Here is a 24,852-nt window from a genome sequence, read left to right as displayed (position 1 = left end):
GTTTCATTTTAAAAGTAGCAAAGTCAAATCCCCGACTCAGCGGCCATTGAAAATAATGTGTTTTGTATCCGCATAAACCGTACCAGCTTCTTGCGTATGTATCGGTTAGCACGTAGTGTTTCCACTTTTCATTGCGCATACACGGCGGTGCGTCGTCTCCATCGGGAGGCCCAGCAGAACAACAAGCCTCAGAGATCGGAACAACGACCTCCAAGTGCTCTGTACGTTTGCGTGTGAAGCCACATCAACATCAACATGATTTCGGCAGCGTGCCAGAGAGCGTTGTGGCGTCACGCAAGCGAGGACTCTCGTCATGCTGAAGCTCAGATAAAAAGATGCAGGATGCTCAGCATAGAAGAAAAATTAGACATCGTTCGTGCTATCGAATCTGACACAAAGAAGTCGGCGCTGGCACGCGACAGGGATCTACTGTTGATTACAGTGTGTGGCATTTGGAACGTGAAGAAGTTGCTCGGCAGTGCTGCTGCGACCATGTAGAGATGTCGGTTACAAGGTTCGACTCTTTGCCATCATTGCCTCTGTTGTTGCAGAAGTGTCGACTAGTGACAATGATGAGGACGACATGGAAAGCGACAGCACGGGCAATTCAGGCCTGACAGTGGCAGCAGCTGCGCGACGAGAACAGCACCCCGCAATGAAAAAGGCGTCCCGTGACTTCTGCAGCGCTACCGCGCGCGTGCACGGAGAACACTTAACGCCAACAAGGAATCTGCCATGCGAGTGTTTGCCGAGAAGAGGGGACTGGCTGAAAAGCTGCCTCGCAGCTTCAGTAATGGCGCGTTTGGCGTCTTGCACGGCGCGGAACCCAGTTCGGCGGCGGCGAGATCCGCCAAATAGCCCCTTCCGCGCCAATCGCTCCTGGAAAAATTTTTGCGGCAGCTGCCACCGGATTCCCTACCTGTGGACCAATCGGAGTGCAAGTCAGCAATTCGAAAGATGGCGGCCAAGCCCGATAGGCTCGTCATATCGCAGTCTTCCAACGTGTCGCGACATCAGAAATGCTCATCGAATTGGTGCATAACTGCACCACCAACCATGGGAAGCTCAAGGAATAAGCGACCTGACAAGGTGGCGTGACCAAGCTTCTCGCGCTCTTGCAAAGCAGGACGAACCCACCAACGCAGGTGGCATCGCCTCTTCGGAGAATGCTTTTGCTCGTCATGCATCGCCAGAAAGGTGCTTGCCAGCAGGCCTAGCAGTGATGAAGCGGCCAAAATAAAAACACGCGAACTCTACGCGAGCGGAGATAACTGCTCAGTTTCGTTAGGGTGTACTAGAAAGGGGGAGTGCGTCCACGGCGGACTATCTGCTGAGGATTTTTCAATTGAAAAATTAGTGGCGCCACTGTTGCTTTCACCTGAATGAACGAGAAGAAAGGGGGTTAACCGAGGGGCCCGATTTTTATTAGTCATATCATAGGAAGCCAACAAACACTGACACCAAGGACAACATAGGGGAAATTACTTGTGCTTAATAAATGAAATAAAGAAACGATAAAGTAAGGGAAATTAAAGTGGATGAAAAAACAACTTGCCGCAGGTGGGAACCGAACCCACAACCTTCGCATTTTGCGTGCGATGCTCTACCAATTGAGCTACCGCGGCGTCGTTTTCCCATCCATTTTTCTTGGGTATTTTATGTGTCCTAGTAGAACCCTGGGAGTGTTAGCCAGCGCCACCACTCACAGACCTTGGCGGAGCCGCTCATTCACCTGAATGAGCGGCTCCGCACGCCGGTCAGACGCTTGTCGCGTCAGAGACCCTACCGCAGCTGCATGGAGCTTTGACAGAAGTTTCACTCTGCTGCATCTAGTTCAGATACTCGGTGACGGAAACACTGATTTTCTTCCCCGCCGACCTGCAGTCAATAAAATGGAGAAAGAGCGACGGAAACAGTGCTAACGACATGACAACGATGGTGCATTGAGCAGATGACAGCCACTCAGCCCGTGAGCTCGCCTCAGCCAATGGGCGCTGCTGAAGCAGGCGAAGCTTCAGGAGAAGGCGACGGCAGCGCCATCGCGATTTCAGTGTTTTTTGCAATGCCATCAGCACTTTCCAAACCGTTCGCTGGACCCACTCCCCCATTCCAGTAGCCTCTAGTTTCGTGTCGCGGGAACATCTGGGATATCCCGCGCTTGCTTGGAAGTGAGCGTCCTACACGGCAGATGGCTCTATCGCGTTCTGGCAGCGCAGAAGGCAAGCAGTGTGCATGAAGCGAATCTCAGCGGCAGGAGCATTCCATTCGCTGTAGAAGCCGGATTCCCCTAGTGTGAACGTGGCATAAGTTTGAGGCCGCTGTCGTCGCTGCTAGGCTGCCGCGGCATCAAACAAAAATAACACCCTTGTCGTGCGAAGTGAATAAATACTGCAGGTTTTTTTCCTATTTCATCGCACTCTCTCAGAGTTCCATTTTTGACAGGTAAGTGGCCGATCTCATGCCATTTCGGTTAAACAGTACTACCGTTAAGTACGTACTTTTTCCGACCTTCGGCCAACTACGGTTTAACGAGGTTTCACTGTATCTGAAAAACTGCACACCAGATATTTGATTCGCAAATTGAATTACTCGAACGCTCACTATTAGATTCGAAATCGAATATTCGAGTATTCACACACCCCTAGCTGTAACACATTCAGGCTGGTGACCGACTTATCTTTTGTAGATTGCACCGAAAGCGCAAACACACGGAAGAAACTAGAACAGTCACAAGCGCTTCACTGCAGAACAAACCTGAAACGGGATTCTCCTTTCCCAACCAAGTTTTTCCTTGGCTTTGCTAGCATCTCCAAGCAAGAAGTCCTAGAAAACAACACAAACATTTTAAGTTGCAATAGTAGAATGATAGGTAGTTCAGCATGGAAAGAGGAAGCAGCCTGCAAACAATGAACTTCCAGCAATGTTAGCATTTGATAGTCACTCTGATAGTCACTGTGATGTTTAAAATATTAAATCAGAACTCACATACTTGCAAGAAGAACAGCCTTAGCATTAATCATTCATCTAACATTACTGAACTCTAATATGCCTTTTGGTTCCAACCACATATGGTTTACGTAAAAGAGAAGCATCTTCATTTTATGGGAAATCTTAATAACTAAGGTGAAGTAAAATATGCATTTCCACGTAGCCACAAACATGTAACATTTTTTCATTCAAATCGATTATAGTAAAAAGAATGCTGGAGCACTTGATATGGTATGACAACTGAACAATGTGTCTCAGAGCCAGTTTATTCAATCTGTTGAGCATTGAAGCTTTATGCAGACTTGGTTCCTTACAGATGCGCAATTACCATTGTTATTGTGCCCTTTTGCACTCCACTCCACTGTTTGTGGTCAGCATAACTTCAAATGCAAAGAATTCCGTAACTACTTTAATGTATTCCATTCTCAGATTCACCTGCACTTGTAACCACAGCTTAATTCAAACTGCAAAATGTACACTTGGGACTACTTAACCCTTTGAGGGTCAATTACATAAATATATGGCGCCGCGAACAAGTCCGAAAATGGTCGATGCCGTATATTTACGGCGTCGTCAGTACGTTTAAAAAGTGCGCCCATTTCCTAACTTTTTCTTTTCTGTCATGTGCTGCTACTATGTGGGAACACAGGGATTTTTTTTCACACACCTCCCTCTCTCAGGTTTCGTTGCATGGTTTGTTTTAGTGCTAGTTCGCTCCCGCGTGTCTATATACATCGTACCGCCCGCGCATTGGCGCGCGCGCGGGCGGGGTGGCGGTTCAGGTTTTGTTTTTGCGGGCAGTTTCGGCTTCTTGTGCTTGTAAAACTGATGGCTATCTCGTTACAAAGGGTGAATGCCTCTTTCTCGCTCGTTCAGTGCTCACAGGGGTGCGCATAGGAAGGATGCCGCCGTGCAAGCGTTTCTGCTGCTTCTTTTTATTTATTTTTTTGACACTCGCGAAAACTAATTGCCTCTGGTTGACGATAAGATGAAGATTAGCAGAAGTTTATCACACATTTTGCTTTTTTGACGGGCACATAACCACAGTTTTCTTGAGTGCGCGCACCTACGCAGTTTGATTACGCTATGGACGTACATATTACATATTAGTGTGTGCAGGAACATTTGAGCCTTGCGAAATATTCTCGTGTGCGCATTTTCAGGGCCTTGAACTATGTGTATAAAAATGCATCAAATTTTTAATTCTTCCAAGTTTATTTCCTTTTTTATTGTTGTTATATGCATGAATGAAGAGTACATATATATACCAACGAAAATATTTTTTTCTCACTTTACGGTCACCTTAGAAAAATTGCGGTGAATGTGTTTCGAAATAAGTCCTTAAGAATCGAAATCTGCAATAAAAAAAAAAAATGGACCCTGGGCAGTCGCATATGTCGAAAAAAATCGACCCTCAAAGGGTTAATGCTTATTAACTGGCTACAGAGCAATTGCATGTTGAAATCCCAAGTAATTATGCATAACAGGCATTATGATCACTTTTTTCCTGTATTCATGAATTCATGCTGGTCCATTACACCTTCACTTCGTGGTGAGTATGTGTGTTCTCTTTCTCTGGAGTGGTTCTTTCGCTACGAAAGTATTAACAATAAAGAAAAATACCACGAATACATCTCACCCTTTCCAGTCAAGTTGCATAGCACAGCACCAGTGCCTGCGCATCTGACATCACAAGTTACTTCAAGAGCATAAATGCACAGTGTTGATAAATATTCTTAAAATAACCTTTAATTTTGTCCTATGTTCTTTCTAAGCAATCGTGCTGCACACATACTATGGACTTATTTAGGTGACGTCGACTGCATTCTTGTGCTGCACTTTACAGCTTGGAAGAAACCTAGCCAACTTACCACTTCTGCAGGGCGAAAATACTTTGGGTTGACCTTTATTCGAACAGCGCCACTTTCTTTCTCTTTTCCAACTTCATCAAGGCCTGAGCCTTCCCACCTATGAAAGGAAGCCATTAAAAATTATTTTCATCACACTGCGTGACTAAAGCACAGGAAGACGAAGACCCGAGAGGAACACATGCAATAGCCCATTGGTTTCTTTGGCCTACTTGGTGCAACACTGCAAGTAGGTACAATGTGAGCAGACAGAGCAAGGAATGAGACAGGATGCTATGCTAACAACTTATCACTTCTGCAGTTGCTAGTCGGCACACCATTTGTTCAGCCTCGCACCTTGGTCTGTCACCATCTGCTTGCACGGTACCATCACATTCAATATGAGCTGTCACGTGTGAGCTTTGGCCAGAGCGATGCTCTAGAGAAATAAGTGGAGAAGGTTTTAATATTCCAGCAACGTGCATACTCCCATGATTTCCATCTCCTTTCTTCATGGAGCATTATTGCGCTGGCCCGCCTAGCAGCGCGTACGTCCTTAGATTTCGGCGCAGCATGCTTTGTCATGGTGCACCACTGCCGTAGCTTCACAACTATTTATTTATTTATGTATTTATTTATTTATTTATTTATTTTTTACGATAGAGCGATAGCTGCTTGGTGGGCCAGTGTATCATTGCTCTGTGTGGAAAGCAGATGACGGAAAGTATGAGGGTATGTGCAGATGGCTGGAATGGCGAAAGCCTCCCTACTTTATTTTGAGAGCGTCACTCCAGCCACGGCACGCGCATTGCAGCTCAAATTGAGTACTGTAATACATACGTACATCCAATAGCCAAACGAGAATTAATAACAAACTGCAAACAAAATTATTAAGGTCATACAGATAACCTGAAAGAATCCACTGGACTACACCTCGCATCCCCCTGCATTATTATTATCCCCCTGTGTAATTATTGTCTGGGGTCCATTCCCCAACAGACTGGGATGAATAAAACATTCATTAAATTCATTTCTACAACCGAAGTTTCCACAGTTGAAAGCTGCTGCCAGACTCATAAAAATCGACTACAGCTTGTTTACGACACAGAATAGTAACTAATAGAATAAAGTTATGTTGAAAGTGCATCTCTTATGCAAAGTAGTGCCAAATACTAAAACAGTGACGTGATTGAGAGCTGTGATGCGAGGGAATTTCGCCTTGCAGACGGACAGCACATGCCGACCGCCTCAGCGAGGTGGTTCGCCTGGCTTACGCATTTGCTCTTTGTACCCTCAGCACCGAGAAAACAATTTGAATTTATTAAAGCACAACATAATTGTACAGCCGTTAATCGTGTTGGCAAAAACCTGGCTTGATCGGCAGCTGTCATCAGAGCCATACGTCACTGAACGGTGCGTCATTGTGAACTGTTCGTTGCTCTCATGGCGACATGCCTTTATTGACAATGTTCATGTAAAATTAAGGAGCATCCTGCAAATACATCTGTTTTGCACTTCCCGACAACAATACAAAGTTTTCTGAGCGTATGTGCATGCAGGGATAGCAGATCTGAGCAGAGCCTGTGTGCCACTCGCTCTCACACCCATCCCATGTATACCAAATCATTGTACGTGGCAAGTCAGACAGTTAATGTGGCTTATGAAAGATGGTCCCCAAAATCGTACCATGTGTAGCAGTATGGTGAATACAGCGACATGATGGGTCATTGGTGCGGGGTGCAGTAGTCCCCGGTGTAGCAAACAGATGGCACCACAGAGACCATATCATTTGTTTCCCCGCACAGGACACCAGCAACAGTCTGTCAACTTCACTTGCAACAACGGTTGTAATAATTGGACACCAAGGAAAAGTAGGCAAATTTGCCTGCTTCATTTTGTTGTTTTCTCCAAAATAGCTTTATATAACGGTGGCCAGTTCACACGTTTTTATCTTCGTCACTGCTTGCAGTACTGTATATTTCCGACTCGCTGCTCTGCAGGGGCTCAACCGAAAATGCTTCGCTACATCCACTACGGCAGCGATCCCGACTTCCACAAAATCGTTGGTTTCACTTGACCACAATTCTGACCCCGACAACATAGTTTAACAAGCTTGCCACTAGAACACAAATTCTGCGGCTGGCAATTAAAAAATCACGCTTTTCAATGTCACCAGTTCTTGAGCTCACAAGAACACGCGTCCAGTCAGTTGCAACTGACACGCGTTTTGAAGTGCCGTTAAAACTGACCATAATTAGCATTAATTATATGTCACATTGGAGAATTTAGGGTTTCATATCGTGATTATCAGGCACAGATCTACTCATTAAAACAAAAATGCCACAAACAAAAATTTTGATCTCGGTGGTCCTTTAAAGGGACACTAAAGGTTACCAGAAACTCAAGTTAAAGTGGTAGAGCAATGTTCTAGAACGTCTAAAGCGTCAATATAATCGCGAACAGAGCTTTAGTAACCGAGAAATTGAGGTAAATGCATGACACGATTTGAGACCCCCCAGCGACATTCCGGTACTAGCCCGATGACGAAAGGACTCCTCATAATTTGTGTTACTAATACTCAACTACTCGTATTAAAAATACCATTTCATTCGATTATAAGACGGAAAAAAATGCTACTTGTCTACGTCTATTCGATTCTAAGAAAAAATAACATTTTGACGTTACCCTTCAGTAATATGGGTGTTCGAAAGGTTTCGTTTTCGCTCGACTCTGCGCGCTCGACTGCGCCGTGCACGCTTTGGAGTTTCAGTAGTTTCGTTATCGCGTCGTGCTGTGAGGGTTCTGCTGGCTCGCGAAACTTTCATTTGGAACAAGCAGCGAGAATGCCACGTCCATGTGATGTCGTGGGAAGCCCTCGTTGCTTTCCCGCTCCGGAGAGCCGGTGTCGAGGCCGCCGTCGTATTACGCAACGACGCCGGCAGTGTGAGCCCTCAGCAGCAGGTCGCGCTCGTCGGTGCTCAAATCGCTGAAGTTGAGCCCACCATCGCGAGCCAATCTGTCGGTGTCAGGGTCCATTGCGACGAGCGTCGAAGTTAGTGTCATAGAATGAAGTACCAGCTTATGGGCGTCTTGCGCTGGAGTTTGAGGTATAGTAGCGGCGCCTGGTGGCGGTGCGGGAAACGACATCTGGGTCGTGCCAGCTTGGGTCGTATTGAGCCCTGCTGGCTGTGGCGGAGCACGTTTCTAGGCCAAGTTTTGCGTCGATTCGCACATTTTTATGCCCTGTTGCGAGTGCGAAAAGGCTCGTCGCTTCTCATAGACCACGCTGACCACGCTGCGAGCTCGCCGCAGCCTATAGTTTAACGAAAACGGACTCTCCGTGTGCCGTGGGACGTAATGTGGGACGTAATTCGTTTCTCCTTCCGCTAGCCACCATACTCCCGCTTTCGCTCTGCTGTCGGCTCTGTCTTGGCTCTGTTTCTGGCCGCGCGTTCGCGTTTTGCGCAGAAAAGCCGTAGCGCCGTCTGCGGACGCCGTTCTACTCACCGATGGCGCAACGTCACTATGAGACCATGATGTCAGTACTCCTCGATCGGAGGGCGGGCGATTTGAACTGCGCTAGAGGTACGCGGACGCTTCAGAACGCATTTTCTCTTAAAATAAGTCTCTCCTTGGCACGAAACAAGCGTTTCGAGGTTTTTGTGATGGTATTTCAACAGTCCACGTTGACTTAATAGTAACCTTTAGTGTCCCTTGAAGACTAGCACCACTTCAGGGATATGTGACCTTAAAATTTGCTATGAGATACACCTTTCATAGCTTCCCAAAAGGGTACCTCGAACAGTTCATCTTAAATTTTCTTTATTTCTTAAACTGAAAACACCCATAAAATGAGTGTTCCAGTTTATGGGGTTTTTTGAAAGCGCCATCTGACCTCTCCACCGCTTCGTGTATATACGAAGCATTACTGAGGACATTAACTGGACTGACGAGGCACTTTTTAGCAGATTTTTGAGGCAGATATCTCGAATATGGTGCTAGTCTTATAATTTCTACTAAAGCAGGCATAACTTAACTACTTCTTAGCGTCCATTCTACAATCACAACATTGCCCTTAAGTGATTAATTAAGATAATTAGCTCAATTTTGGTAATTTGCAAAATTATCCCAGATATCCTTTTTGCTACTTATGTCCACATAGCCTCGCTCTCTGTGCATGTGAGTAAAATAGAGGAGGAAGGTCTTTAATTATATTCTGAGGTATTACGTGCCAAATCCACTATCTGATTATGAGGCACACCATAGTGGGGGGACTCCAGATCAATTTTGACCAGCTGGGGTTCTTAAACATGCATATAAATCTATATACATATACAGTAGAACCCCGCTGTTACGTTCCTCACTGCTGCGTTTTCCCGGCTGCTACGTCGTTTTCATCCGGTCCCGGCATAGCTTCCATAGGATTCAATGTATAAGGAACCCCGCTGTTACGTCGTGGCTGTGAAAACGTTCCCGCATGATACGTCGCAACTTGGCACCCCGAACCCGCCTGGGCTGAAGTAGGCAACGCGCTCCAACCGCCATTTTGGCTTTTGACGAGTTTTGGCTGGGCTTGGCCGGGCTTGGCTATGGAACTGGCTGCAAAAAGCCGCACGGCAGTTCGAGAGGCCGCACTAAGTGGCCATTCGTGAAAAATGCTCTCACTATCATCACTGTGATTAGGGTCACCGCATGGTTGTTGGACGGGTCGACTCACGGAGGAAGGAAACTCGGGAGAGGCCCTCACGTCACTCTTTGTGAAGCAAAAGTGAAACCGGAAGTTGGCGTTGCTAGTGGCGTTGCTCCGCCTACCGGGACAGCTCTCCTCTCTTGTTTACATTTCTCCCACGCCGCGCCGCGCGCAACCGGGCTGCTCGGACGCGCGCGCTCCGCAGCAATACTAAACAGTCGTTAGCAGGTTAGCATGATTACGCCAAAGAGGGCAAAATTTCCCGCGGATATTCCTTCGTCCGTTGCCATTGCCGTGGCGCGCTGACGACGAGGAGCACGAGCCGCATGATGCTGGACAGTGGCCAAATCCTAGCTTTGGAGAAGCTGTCGCGGCTCTAGACCTCTGCAGGTACGTCGCACCTCACAGCGACGCTGACAGCAATGCGGCCTTCCAAGCTATTGAGAAACGTGTGGCGATTTCTACCGAGCGAAAGAAACGGCAAGCCATCATTATAGGCTTTTTTAAGTCCTAAGCGCACTCTGTGGAAATAAATTGTCTATAGTTGAAGCTGCCCTTTTTTTCATTCATTTTCGGAGCTTTCCTCACTGTTGCGTTTTCTCGGCTGTTACGTTTTTTCCCCCGGTCCGGTGAAAAACGTATGAACGGGGTTCCACTGTACTATGAGTGTTCTTGCATGTCGTCCCCATTGAAACGCGGTCACCACAGCTGGGACTGAACCTGTGAACTCTAGCACAGCAGCGCATTGCCAATGCTACTAACCTACTGTGGCAGGTCAAAATTTTGAATGCACTTTTCAGCAGAGTGATGTGAATAAAATTGACAGTAAATACACACGCCTAGAACTTTTTTGCACCGTCCGATCCTGCTGCTTTACCTATAGTCTGTTCCTTTATGTTGTAGTTGTTCAAGGTATGCTGCGTGTAATACCCATGGAAATCAATATTCGACAGGACAGCTCCAGATCACACAAAACGACTATTATTAGCAAATTAAGGCTGCAAGTTACTTACACAATAGTTCGGCCAATGTGCTTGAAGGCCACTTCAACGAACTCTCGGACACTGTGGTATTCACCGGTGGCAATCACAAAATCACTCGGTTCCTTTTCTTGAAGCATTAGCCACATAGCCTAAAACAAGAAAAATAAAGTATACTACCACGTATAAACCACATAAAGGCAAATTTGAGCACCATTTGCCTCTGAAACAAATGCACACATGCACAAATACTAAGTAATCACATTGATTCTTGGCTCCCTCTAACAGTTAGTGGGTCTGGAACTCTGAACATATTTTGGAGCATGTGCTTATAACAAGGAAGACATTTTCTGTTTGTGATGACTGTTGGTGCAGTCCACCATGATTAACTGCACATGTGAGCTTTGACCAACACTTTTCTGTTAATATGCACATTATAAGAACTAAATATTCATTAAACAACGCAGCAGTGTGGTGGCATGAAAAAAGTATCGAAGGCCACGTGATCATTCGAACTCACTCACGCTTGTAACTTCCCATAATGCATTCATGTAGACGTTAAAATTAAAAACGAAAAGAAAAGCTAAGAAGTCCACTTTTACTATAACCAATGGTGGATAACCATACTCCCATAAAGTCAATCACGAAGTACACCAGCCAAGCAACTGTGTTCACACAGCACATGAACTAGCAGTCCCACTTGCTGTTTTGTGCACAGAAACAACATTTCCATAGGATGCTGTTTTTTCTGTACCATGCTACATTGCACTATATATGCGCACTATTAATTCCAACTGTAACAGCAACAAGCCATTGCTTCTGGCAGCAATTAAAGCATTCAGTTTCACTCAGAAGGCAGGTCAATGGCCCCAAGACTGCAATGCCATTTCTTTTATGCACTGCCATGGCCTCCGAAATCGCACTGACCGGTGAACCTTTGCTCTGGCCATTTCAATAGGTGCTCTCCCCAGAGAGAGAGCCTGGATTTCATGGTTCCTTTGCACGCAGTGATGTGGGTCCTGTGAGGCGACTGTGGAGCCCCATATGAAGTGGCTGGGACTGTGTGCAATTTACACATACACTTACAGTGATGCCCCCTTTTCATGCGCCCGCAAGGAATGATCATGGCGTGAGCATGCTATCAATAGTGACAGGAGTTTAGCAGGCTACTAATGACCAACATTGGCTAAACTGTGATGGACAAAGCAGCATAAAAAGAAACAGCCTTCAAGGTTGCTGAGGCTCAAGGTACTTTATTTGTAGAAGCAGTAAACACTTAATGTTGTAATAGAGCAATTCTTTCATGTCTATAATAAACACTCGTTGCATCTCTCAAATTCACCTTGTGTGACTATGTCACTAACCTACTTCAAAAGCCTGTGAGCAGCTGAAAGCTGCATATGCTTCTCAGAACATTGGAACATTCTTGCTTTACGCACACAAAGGCATGCATACACACACGCACACACACATGCATGGACACAGAATGTGTCCCAACTAACATGGACTGTACCTTAACATGGTTCATTTTGCACAAACAAAATTAAGTGCACATTGTTTACAGTCGAGTTAAGAACCCACTAGCAATTTTTGTTGATATTCGATGATTTGCAATTACATAACTTGTTAGCTACTGTTCTAATTGACAAGACATCATTTAAGAAGTTGTAGACAGTTATAAATGAATATCAAAGTGGGATGTTTTCAGCAAGAAGCAATTAGAGCCTGCTTGATTTTTCCACTGAAAATGAAAGCCCACAAACATGAAGGTAAAGGTCCAGGACAACATTCATTTGGGCTAGATGGTGCATACTTGAATTACGAAGGAACAGCGCCAACGAAGACGATCACAAGTGGGGAGAACGACACAGGACAAGCGCCTGTGTTAGTGATACTTCCGTGACCCTCTTCAAAAACGAAATGTCCTATCTTGAACGGTTTGGCAGATGATGCATTATGGTCATTGTGCGCATGTCTGTGATTTTTCTTATATTTGCTGGAAAATGGCGCTTGTCCTGTGTCGTTCTCCCCACTTGTGATCGTCTTCGTTGGCGCTGTTCCTTCGTAATTGAAGGTAAAGGTGCCCCAGATAAGTTGCTAACAGGCCTTACGTGCCACCTAGAATGACTATATTTAAGATTTTATTTAACCTGCCACGCTTTTGATGATTGTATTTTGCATCGTACAGAAAAGAGCTGTGATTTAAAATTCAAAAGTATGCAAGAAAATATGTTCGGCTCATTTGTACTAATGCTCCTATTCAAGTGGTGAAGAGCACTCAATTCCCTTACACAGAGGAGAAAAAAATCAAGAAATGTTGGAAGCCTCACCTCAACATAATCCTTTGCATGGCCCCAATCCCGCTTCGAGTCTAGGTTGCCAAGCTCAAAGCATTCCAATTGGCCCAAATGTATCTTTGCAACGGATCTACTAATTTTTCTTGTTACAAATGTCTCACCTAAAACGTAAGGTGCACACAATCCTATGTCACCACAGTTAAACATTTATGGTCTAGGCAGAAAGCTCACCTCTCCTGGGACTCTCATGATTGAAGAGTATGCCATTTACGGCAAACATGTTGTAGGCTTCCCTGTAGTTAACAACAATCCAGTACCCATACAGTTTTGCAACACCTTAAAAAAAAGGAAAAAACAATTTACAGAAAAAACTGCCTGCACTATGGGCGGTTAGCTCTCCATACAGAAGCTGTACAAAGTAGCTTAGAACACTAATGCTTAATTCACCATTTACAGTACTTTTGAGATAAGCCAAACACAGCTAAATTGTTAACTGAGCAGCTAACGCCAAGAGCAAAACCAGGAGATTTGGCTGACTTACCATATAGCTTAGAACACTAATGCTTAATTCACCATTTACAGTACTTTTGAGATAAGCCAAACACAGCTAAATTGTTAACTGAGCAGCTAACGCCAAGAGCAAAACCAGGAGATTTGGCTGACTTACCATATGGTGACCTAGGATAAAACGGTGTTGTCTCTTTTTGTGGTATCTCTCGCACTTTTCCATATAATTCGCTCGTTGAAGCCTGATAGAACTTCACTTTGTGCTCTAAACCACATACCCTGATTGCTTCCAAGATGCGCAGGGTGCCAATTGCATCCACGTTAGCTGTGTACTCACTCAAGTCAAAAGAGACCTAGAAGAAATGCCATGTAACACACTTTTCCTAAATGGAAAGAGCTTGCAGTTCTCAGGTACATAAACAGCATGAGATGACGTACTCACTTTTACATGACTCTGGGCACCTAAGTTGTATATTTCAGTGGGATTTGTCTGCCTAATAAGCTTCACTAAACACAAGCTGTCCGTCAGGTCACCATAGTGGAGTTGCATAGCTAAACAAAGACAAAAGTGAAGACAAAATAAATTCTCAATGCCATTTAGGCAGCTTAAGGAATGGGGGACGTGTAAACAGGGGATGCAGTCTGCAAGGCATTCAAAAGAATGCAAAGAGGGTAGAACCGAAGCACTTTGGGTTTTTACGTAAACTGAGCCACCTGGATACGCTATTTCTAAATCTTCCTATTAATTCCACAGCACAGGTGGATCTGACATTTTGCAACTTTTCAACCTCATGAAGTCCCAGTCTATGTTTCTTTACAGTTGAGGTGTGCGAGTATTCAAAATTTCGAGCAAGAATCGAATAGTCCTAGCTATTCAATTCAATTCGAGGATTAACTATTCAAGATTTTTGAATATTTGTTATTGTTCAAATATAAGCGATAACACTTCTTCGAACCTCAAGGGAGAGAAAGTAATGGAAGTGAGGATTGTCCTGTATGAGCGTCACAAAAAAAGTTGCGATTGTTGTGCAGAGAAACAAATTTCGAAGTGAACGCACAGGCAGATAATGTCTGCTGAATAATTTCCAGTCATTAAATAAGAATGTTGTGCCCTTAAGAAATTTGTTGTCTCAATTTACGCAAAGCAATTTAGCACTTGGCCAGTGTCGCTATTTTTGTATCTCTTAAAAAAATGAGTGGTGCTGTAGTATAACACCTCTCTCCTTCGGTGAATACAACAACCTACGGGCACCTTATGATGCTTGTTTCATTGCAGTCATTGTCATGATGCAGCAGATAACTGAAAGGAAATGTTTCTCATTACAAGCTGAGTGGACGTCCAGTCTTGAACATGCATGCATAAAATAATGTACACGAGCCTCATTATTTTTTTAACCACATGGATTCTGTACAAATGTTGTATAACTGACTTTGCTTAGAAATTAAAAAAATATTCTATGTTTAGAGATAATTTTTCTCGAATATTTGTATTCCATTCGATTAGAAAATTTAACAAATCAAACAACCCTACCTTTCAAAGAACTGTGACACCAACTTATATGGTGTACTCTAATCTAACATACAGGGCTCAGCGATTGAAACACAATTCTCGGTCAGCCCTTTTTTTGCCACCAGTGATCGCTGGGTGATCGCTGAGGAGGCCGAATGCAGTTATCATGCATCAAAAAGATTTTCGCTTTCATGTCACATAAAAATGCAACATCTCAGTGTCACCAGCACCCACCAGTGGCGCAAGAAAGTACTGGCTGTCATGTTGTCCGAGTATCGCATTTCAATCACTGAGCATTGTACATATGAGGATAGTACCTAGCACTACTACAACAGTGCACATGGTGCTGCAGGGTCACGCCAAACTAAAGTGATAAGGTTTCCCAGGCCATGAAGTTTGTAGAAATTGAGGCTCAATGCTATGAATTGGTGAAGTGTATGAATTCCTTTGTTTCATAGACTTGTCAGCGAAAATGCATAGCGCAGGAAAAAGAAGGGAGAGGAGAAAAAAAATGAAGGCGGGGCCTGTGACGTATGCGCCACGCGGTCCTCAAGGTCTGGTATGGGAAAACACAGGGAAGGAATTTCGCTTGCGAAGGCTAGCCGGGGCGAGTGGAGAGAGCATCTTGCTTGGCAGTGGAGCCTGCCTGCTGAAATCATGTGTTGGCGGCCCTGAAATATTTCTATCTCGGCTATTAATGAGCTGGTTTGAAAAATTTTTGCAGCAGAACACTCCCTAGAGGACACGTAACAACTTCCAGCATATAACCAAAATTTGGTATGGGGCCTGGTGAGGGGCCCTTTAAGATTTGATGGGTCAATGGAAAGATACGTCAATACACAACCAATTGGTTTGCTTCAATTGATTCATGCTATTACTTATGCAGAGCTTTCAGGAGACATCCAATTGCCTTGAACTCTAAATTGGCAAGTGTATGCCAGCTTTTTTTTTTGTTGCTTTTTTTCATGTAATCTGCATGTTTTCTCAATTTTCTTAACATTCAACAATGTCACAGAACACGCACAATTGCTGCTCTTCGCATCAGCTGGCGTCGCAGTTTTTTTATTTCCAAGAATTCAGAAGACATACCCTTTTCTCTAACCTCAGCTACATGCAATGCCGTCCCCACAAATTCTGGGAAAAGTGCAGCGGCAGCAATATCTTGTAGAGCCCTCAATCTGATTACTGCTTCACCAAGCCATTTACATAATGGTCACGTGTTAGCTTGCCAGAGTGAGTACACTAGGTGCAAATAATTTATTTGTAGCACAAATACTGCATAAGCAAGGTGTGCCTATCAGGACACATGAAAGGAACTGTCCAGAATGATGCACCACTTTGCCATCTCTAAAGCCTTTGATCAATAAATGCATGGATGCTTATGCACAACTTAACTAAGCAGGCAGAACAAAAGTATTATAGTAGATTACTGACAGTAAACAAACGCAAATATTGGTAATGGGCACACAAAAATCAAATGCATGCTAGCTGCATACTTACGGACAGGATAGGCTAGGACAAGATAATAAACATCACAGTATAACGAATGTAAATTACATGGTTAAACAGAGCTGGAAATGGCCAAGGGACTCAGGGTTTATAAAGGAGTAAGCCTAGGCATGTTGTAGCTTGCTCAACGTTGGGGTTATATACTATATAACAGAGGGCCACTTAAAGGAAAGTCTGAAGTGGCCTGAAGTGCCAACCAGAACAGCAGTAGCTGGGCCTATGTTGACAATGGTAACAAATTAAGGATGATAATAATGGTGTGATTACAGAATAGCACTGACTGTCCAATGACAACAATGATGGCATGATAATGACATGATAAAAATGACAATGGCAATGATCTCACAGTGCAGCCAATAAGGGTGTACAAGAGCTCGCATCACAGACAAGGGATTAAATCCTGCGCAGGGACTATAGCATGCTTTCTACTCATGTCTGCCATGGAAACTTGATAATCATAATGATGCACATGACGGGCACTACAAAAATTGGATGAGGTAACGCTGACAACCACCACAGCTTTAGGGGACAGATATGGTATGTGAAGTGGAAGGCTTTCAAAAGGACAGGGTGGAAAGTGTTTTATGGATTAATGCAACCCAATACATATTTGCTTTTCATCTGGCTGAGTGGTCACCAAATAGGCAGCAGGTCTGGAAGTGTGATTGTAGTCCCTACAGACAGTTTGAGTGATTCAGACTGAAGGAGTAGCACAGACACAAACCCTTGTTTTTTACATCTAGGCCTGTCCCTTTCTTTCAAATTTGTTAGTGCTTGCAACAAACTTCCTGCCTCGCTCTTTTTTCCAATTCTTTTGGCCATGGTGTTTTTTCCTCCAGTTTGAAGACCTTTTTTCCAATCCTTGCATCAAAAACATACATTTAATTGCAAATTTTGAGGCACTACGGCCACTGATAAACCCACTAATAATGAACATATAACTGCACATTGATGAGACAAGAATCACTTTGAAGTCCCTATGAATCAGAGCCAACTAGCCCATCAAAAATAAATTCCTTATGTGTTGCTTGTGAAAGCTAAAAATGAGAGGTACAGTCATGTGGTCTTGCAGAGGTGCGCACATAGAAGGTGCTTCCATTCCGTGATACCAAAGCTAGAACCGGGACTGGTCCCGGTTCTAGCTTTGGTGCTTCCCATTGCCGCTTTGGTGTCCTGGAGGCGCCGCCAATAATGTGAAATAATGACACGTCCTTACATTTAGTAAATAACACGACTGAATAAATATAATTACATTCAGCCGCCAACTTGTGACTAAGTTCAGCACTACTGCGCCCTGCGACTCCTGCTGGCACGCCTAGGGACAATAGGCAAACGTTACTCCTGAGAGCGAGAAGCCCCATGCAATATGAAATGCCACCTACAGTGTTCCTTCAGAAGGCACAACTTATCTCAGAAGACCTTATCTTCATAAGGCTTATCTTTCTCTATTCTCGCAACATTAGGAGCTGCGAGTACAAATGTAGTTCTAGCACTTTCAAGCTTTGGAAGCAAAGCATGAACCCTGCTGACCATGGCTGGTGCAGCCCTATTAGACAACTACCCTTTGTAGAACAATGGCAACAGGCTGAGGCTCTACAACAGTTTATTAGTATTATACTACAAGAGCTTGAAAAAGATTTAGCATTTTTTTCTGTATCCTAGCATATGTAGTCAAGAAGAACATGGGCTACAATGATATTAGTGGCCTGGATTCCATAATGTATGATGACTTACGAGGAGGCATTATAGCATGGTGCGTGTAAGTGACTAGACATGTAATTTATTTAAGAATACTGCCACTCTCGCATGAGAAAATGGTTGCAACAAAGTATGCATAAAGAACATATCACAATAAAATCACAGAACATAAGATACTGGCGCATACAATAGTGCATTATTACAAAATCAAAGGTTGAAAAGCCCAATTGCAGTAAAAGAAATTACCCACAGCACCTCATCGGCATTACAGTGGGGGCGAAGGGGGTACAACACACAAAATTTGTAAGTACAGTATTAGTAATTAAAATATTGTTACAATTATTAATCAAAATTAAAATACCTACCATAGTTAAGTACAATTTAGAAGTACAGAATGAAGGATAAGACACCTCCAATGACAAATGCTCAACAATATTTAAAATATGATTAAATAGCAGTTTTAAAAATTCCAGTAATGAAGAGATCTCCCTGTGCAAGACAAGTATAGCTTTCTTGATCACTGTTATGGACGAGTTTAGTAAATTAGCCTTTAGCAGTTGAGCAGTAGTCGAGTTAGTGCTGCTCTTTTCGTGACAGACAGCACGACTATCTGAAACAAAATGGCATGTCTATTCGCAGTGCATCAAGAAATGCTTGTTATGTGTAGGCCGTAATTTTTCAGTGGAAACATCTTTTAGGACCAATATTTGCGGGGTTGTGAGACAACTGGTAATTGAACTGTATAGATGCTAATTTGCCTTTGTTTTGAAAACTGGGAAGGTCAGCCATGTTTAGTAAATCAGTTAAATAACAGGATTGAATAAAAAAGCATTCGATTCTATTAAACATGAAATATTACGTAAATTACCATTCTATGGAATAAGAGGTATTGCTCTGGAACTTAATAGCTATTTATCGTCAAGAATACAGTGCACAGTTGTAAACAGTGTTCCATCTGCTTTTGGCGCAATATGTACAGGTGTTCCACAGGGCTCCATTTTAGGGCCCTTACTTTTTTCTACTTTACATTAATGATATTATCAATGTACCTGGTTCAGCTGTTATAGTTCTGTATGCAGATGACACTAACATATTCTTGAACACTTTAGCAAATGCAAACAAATATCTGGATACATGCCAATGAGCTTCAGCTAAATGTGAAAAAAAAAATGTAGTGTTTAAACCTAAAAATAAAATTCTAACCTTCAAGCCTGTCCTCCGTTCCAGAGGAGAAACACTGAATGTGTGAGGTCTACACGTTCTCTTGGTGTGGTCTTCAGTGAGCAGTTAACCTGGACTGAGCATAGTAATTACTTGCGTTCCAAGATATCACGCTCAGTTGGCCTAATGCATAAATTAAGGCTTCTTCTACCAACCTGGCTAAAAAAACAACTATATTTTACCCTTATCCAGTCACTTCTCCACTACTGCTTATTTGTATGGGGTAGAACAATGTCTACAAACCTAAACTCCTTATTTATCTTACAAAAAGAAAAAAGCAATTAGAGCAATCCTAAATGTTCCATGTACACGAGAATACTGGCGACCACTGGGCCCTTCTTAACACATATAAGTTAATAACACTTCGACAGGCAATAGAGGCTCATTGCTTGATGCACAGGAAACCTAACCTTAGCTTTTGTGCAGTTGCATGGCCTGATGCTGTTTATGAACTCCGATATGTCTCTCGCAAAACTCCTGAGGTTAGAACTAACTATGGGCTTCAGACCTTTGAACATACCATTATAACTTTCTTGAATGACAACAAAGATATCGAAACGCTAATACACGAGTTCCCAAGTAAAATACTTTACAAAGAAGAGTTATGGATCTGTTGCTAAGGTCATAACACACAACTTATACCTACTGTAGTCTTAACGTAGCAGATTATTTACAACATTGCTGGATAACGGTGGTTTACTTATTTATTGATTTTGTGTGCTCTCTTTCCTGTTCCTTTTTACAGCTGTAATTTCAAAAAGTACTCATCTTGAAACATTTATATACTGTACAGAATTATGGATGTTCTTTTTTTCTGCGATTTTAATGTTACTTTAGAGGAAAGCTTGTCTCAAATGTACTGTTTGTCACCACAAGGAGGATAGGCCTCGTCAGGCATATACAGCCTTTAGCCTCCCTCCTGACGTGGTGATGTATGCTTGGATGCTGTATATAACATTAAAAAGAGAAAAAGTTTGTGTATTTGTACAAAAACTGGACTGCTTTTCTTTTGTGTGATGTCATGTTTTGAGTATGGGAACCACAAACTATTAAAGGGACACTGAAATGATTTTGATGATTTTGCACAAACACACTGAGTTGCTCGGTAGGTCTTTCTAATCATTAAGCGATGTATTTAAGTGTTCAACGTAAGGCGTGTAATTTATTGTGAGGCTTTAAAATTGTGCATTGCTACCGATCACAGTGGCACTGCTTTTCTGGGTTTTCACGGGACCCCTCACAACTGATGTGAGGACACGTTCAGCACTGTGACAGAACACTCGCAACGCCCGTTGCTTGGATAGCTCTCGCAAGGGGGGGCTCGACAACCAGGCAGCTAGCAGGGAGGTTAGAGAGGCTTCGTGCGCTGGCTCCAAGACAACCGGAATTAGACAACATGACGTCACGTGATGCAGAGCCAGTAAAGGCGGAGCTTAGCCTTGATCCCTCAACAAATGAGTTGAGGCAAAAAAGCATAGCTAAGGAGGAGGGTAATATCTAATCATCCCTAGCTATCTTAATACGAGATGCTTCACTTAAATTGTGGTGCTAATGTTTTACTGTAGCTGTAATTTACACGTCTACAAAGTTTGTCTAAACCATTTCAAGGACTCTTTAGCACTGATCTATAGCTTTACAAAATACATGTATGAAGTAGTACTGCCTTGAGAAAGTGACTACATGCAGAAAAATGCAGTGTGTGCTACTCTCACCAAAGGCTACCATTAACACTGCTACCATGTGATTTACCAAACAGTACCTACATCCTTGCTGATGGGTCTTGGGGTCTTTGTACAGATGCTCGATCCGACCCGTGTTGAAAGAGCTGGATCTACGAATTATTCCATGAACTTCATAGCCTTTGCCAAGAAGAAACTCGGCAAGGTATGATCCATCCTTCCAGAAAACAAAAAAAGTGCAATTAGATTTATGACAGTATAAAATGAAAAACCTATTAAAATCTTTTTTTTTAGTAATCTAAGAACCACAGGGCTCAAAATAAATGTTTCAGGACAGAGTATTATCAAGGTTACGATGTGTGCCAAGATAAAGCAATATTTTTATAATCTGAAACCGAGTGGTGTGGTGCACACTTGCGCATACAAATAATGCAGCACAGCTCCCTATTTCATGCTTGCACAGGCAAGCCACGAGGAATTTCATCTTTCTCAACTACCCCTGTGGCACCCGAATTTTAGCTCCCGATGGCACATATTGACGATTTTTTAAAAGAATATGTTCAGTTATGAACTAAACATTCTCCACATGCGGCTTCCAATATGTTCTGCAAGTTTCTCCAACATGAAGCAAGAGTTGAAACATGAAACTCTTACATTAGCTGCATGTACTGCAGCTCATGAATGAGGGCGAATCAGAAGGTCTTTGCCTTTATTATTTCTTTTTTAACCAAATTATGGCTGTAAATAAGAAGTCAACATATCCATTCCCAGAGGTGGACCTTTTTTTTTGTACCGGCCTGGCCTTATCTGCCAGTAGCTGCACGGCACGGCGCTGCTGTCAGTTGTTGAAAATGGTGGTTGTGCTTCACACTTCCATGGCATACGAGCAATTAAGTGTGACAATCAGAACCGCCGAAAAGCTCCAGTCATTTCACAAGGAGTCTGGACCACCCACTGTACAGTCCGGACCTTGTCCCTAGTGAGCTCCATGTTTTTGGTCCGCTGAAGAAGTTCCTGGCAGGACAGTGATTCCCGTGCAAAGATGAAGCCGAGACTGCAGTCTGATGGTTCGACAGTCAGCATGTCAAATTTAGTGCTGCGATAAGGCAAATACCTGAACCAGTGTGGGGACTATGTGGAAATGTAGTGTAAGGTACACAGAATACCACGTAGATTTGTAATGACCTGCATGTACCTTATTCTGGCTCATATAAAACTAGGGCAAAGACTTCCTGATTCGTCCTCATATATTCAGTGAGACAGTCATACCATTCTTCTGTCTGAACCATTATATTTTTTTACATATGACCATAGATCTCACAAAGTCTTTAACCCCACCACAAAAAGTATCCTGGGAAGCTCTCTTAAATGACAAGGTGCGCATCAATTCACCATGCTGTATCATTCAGCATGTAAATCACTGAAGTTTTTATACATCATCTCTGGAAAAGTACAGTTATAATGAATAACTGATGATGTTGCTTTTTTAAGCAGCACCAGCAACCAGGTGGAAACTGATGAAAAGCCTGTTGTCATTTAACCTAAGATGGCTGGTAAAAAAACCCCATTGTCCTCACTTTCAATACCAAAGGCAGTGGCTTTATGAGGTCATTCCTGGAGCCAACCCTCAATTTCAAGAAATGATTCTGCAGTTAGTAATACCGCCAGAGAAGTGGGAAGAATATTTCTGCACAGTGAAAGTTGATTCACATTAACTTGAGTTTGCAAATGATAAATGAAGACTGCAAAGAAGGCACATTAATGTTAATCATGCGACACTGGGCCAACCTTTAGCCTGAAGCAAAAATGAATGAAAGACAGCTCCTAATTCCCCCTGCACAACAGACATGCTTGGAAATAAACTGTGCCATTGGCAGATATTTTGAAAGATGGTATCATAAATATGTTAATAGTTTCAAAGCTGAAATAAAGGTCATAATTTTGCTTAACAAGCTGTAAGCAGGTCACCCTGCATTCCACAACATGCTACAAGGGGGTACAAATTAGCGGCACAATGGAAGCTGCGAATAGGACTACAAAATGGTATGTGATGTCATACAAATACATTCTAAACTGAATTTTCATTCCCGTAAACGAGAACGTGACGCTGTGCAAATAATGTTTATATCAATGGAAGTGCAAAAAGATAAGCTTGCAGGCTAATCAATACCTACCAGGTAAGTGCATTATGATGGTCAAATTAAAAAATTACATCCAAGGAACTGCCCAAAGTAAAGCATTAAGGCAATGTTCCAACAACAAAATTTCTGGCAGCTGCGGCCAAGACCAGTCATTATAAGTGAAGAAAAGGCTTCTTAGATCAGGTGGATACGTTGCTGCTTCGGCCTTACAGACATATAGGCCAGCATAACATAAGGGTTCTTTTTCTTCAATTCTATTTCGCTCTTATCATCCGACCTTCATGAATGGTCGATCCTGGTGATAAGGTAGGTGGAGTGCCCATTTCACCACTGACAAAGTGCAAAAGGTAAAGAATTGGAATATAATCATTACATCATCCCTACTATACAGTAGAAATAAAATTTTACAGAACAAAAGTAATGCTAAAAGTTTGATGTTGGAATTCTTTCAATCATTAAAAAGAAAGTACTTTACTTTTGTGCATCAATGTGTATCTTTCTAACAGTTCAACATTCCAGTTTGAAAATTTAAAGACTGAAGACAGACACTGCCACAATAAAATGAGGAGTTGTCTTTGTTGGTTCATCTCTGTGCTGGGGAAAATTATTTTCCCTGTTATCTGTAAAGACATCCTACACTTGCACAGCAACAATTTCATTTGCCAGAAAAAGGCCATTTGTAATCGCACATTTGTTAGTTTGCTTGCATAAATGATCATGAAAGCAATACCAACATGGATAGCTGCACTGACTTCCACTTTTGTATTCAGCAGCAGTAATATATGAATTTGGATGCAATCCAACTATTTGCTTCTAAGTGTTCACCAATAAACACACATTATAGTTGTCTGTTTTTCGTAGTTCTGTATAAAACTTAGGTTTTTCGTATAACCAGAAAAAGAAAAGCAAAAGGAATGTGTGTTGCGTAAGAGGAAAAGTTAGTTTACGTTCTAAAGGTGCTGCTGCAAACAATTTTCCTGCCAATGGCAACTCATAAATGCGTAGATTGAAAAAAAAGAAAAAAAGAACAGGGACGGTGACCATCTTGTGCGCTGCATTCTATCTATTCGACGTTACCGCGTTAAACATACACAACTCACGCGGCAGGAGTTCGCGTACGTTTGCCACGTATTCACATGAAATGCGCTATAAAAAAATGGTGCCAGAACAAAGCACAAATCAAACGCGGCACTAAGCCCTATTAAATGATGACTGTTCACTTACTTGCCCAGTAATTCCCGAAATTAACGCAACTTTTCTCTTGGAACCATCCTCCCCCGATGCCATGTCAGCTATGAAGCTTCGTTGAACACATGCAAGTAGAGATTTTTTAAAAAATGCGTCAGAATAATGTCACTCAGCAGACGGCACACCAAGATTCAGTGGGATAAACTGTTGGCTTCATTACCCAACACGTCTTACTGCAGTTACTGGTGATGCTGGCACCGGACTACCGGCTTTGCTATCGGCGTTAAGCTTGTACGCGTGTTTCGGCTGCTGTAGAGTACGCTACCACAGAACACCTATATAAAATACCGCCTACCGCCACAGAATACCAGCGAGCATGGATGCAGTAACCTTCTCTTTTAGCCAACAAATCAGCCAAATGTCAAGTGTCAAGCACGGTAGCACGGTGGTGTCAAGAAGCGTCAAATCATGGAGCGTCAAATCCATGGCTAATAGAAAGCGTCATCACCAAATATAAGCGCCAAGCAATAACAATAATGTAAAACTCCTAATTCATCCCATATTTTTTGGCATATTCTTTTTTGCTTTTAATGTAAA

At 42.9% G+C, this 24,852-nt stretch overlaps 1 protein-coding gene and 1 non-coding gene across 4 annotated transcripts in view; both read right to left on the bottom strand.

The window, feature by feature from the left end:
• Gmd (GDP-mannose 4,6 dehydratase) overlaps positions 1–24,756 on the bottom strand; it is a 33,178-nt gene extending 8,422 nt beyond the window's left edge. The window contains exons 1-10 of one of the 3 annotated variants that reach the window (XM_075675992.1): positions 24,611–24,756; positions 24,292–24,367; positions 21,011–21,143; positions 13,752–13,861; positions 13,470–13,662; positions 13,034–13,138; positions 12,836–12,963; positions 10,539–10,657; positions 4,860–4,956; positions 2,755–2,823 (exon numbers count right to left, since the gene is read on the bottom strand). In XM_075675992.1, coding sequence (XP_075532107.1) covers positions 2,755–2,823; positions 4,860–4,956; positions 10,539–10,657; positions 12,836–12,963; positions 13,034–13,138; positions 13,470–13,662; positions 13,752–13,861; positions 21,011–21,143; positions 24,292–24,367; positions 24,611–24,741 — 1,161 coding nt within the window. In that variant the 5' untranslated portion in view covers positions 24,742–24,756. Of the gene's footprint in view, positions 1–2,754; positions 2,824–4,859; positions 4,957–10,538; positions 10,658–12,835; positions 12,964–13,033; positions 13,139–13,469; positions 13,663–13,751; positions 13,862–21,010; positions 21,144–24,291; positions 24,368–24,475 lie in introns of all 3 variants that reach the window. The other 2 variants (XM_075675998.1, XM_075676005.1) reach the window with 2 other exon arrangements.
• On the bottom strand, positions 1,553–1,625 carry TRNAL-CAA (transfer RNA leucine (anticodon CAA)). The gene has a single exon. It is a non-coding gene; the product is annotated as a tRNA-Leu (tRNA).
• Positions 24,757–24,852: the final 96 nt, after the last annotated feature.

The sequence above is a fragment of the Dermacentor variabilis genome, chromosome 1 (assembly GCF_050947875.1).
Source record: "Dermacentor variabilis isolate Ectoservices chromosome 1, ASM5094787v1, whole genome shotgun sequence".
Lineage (NCBI taxonomy): Eukaryota > Metazoa > Arthropoda > Arachnida > Ixodida > Ixodidae > Dermacentor > Dermacentor variabilis.
This window is presented reverse-complemented; position numbering and strand designations above follow the sequence as displayed.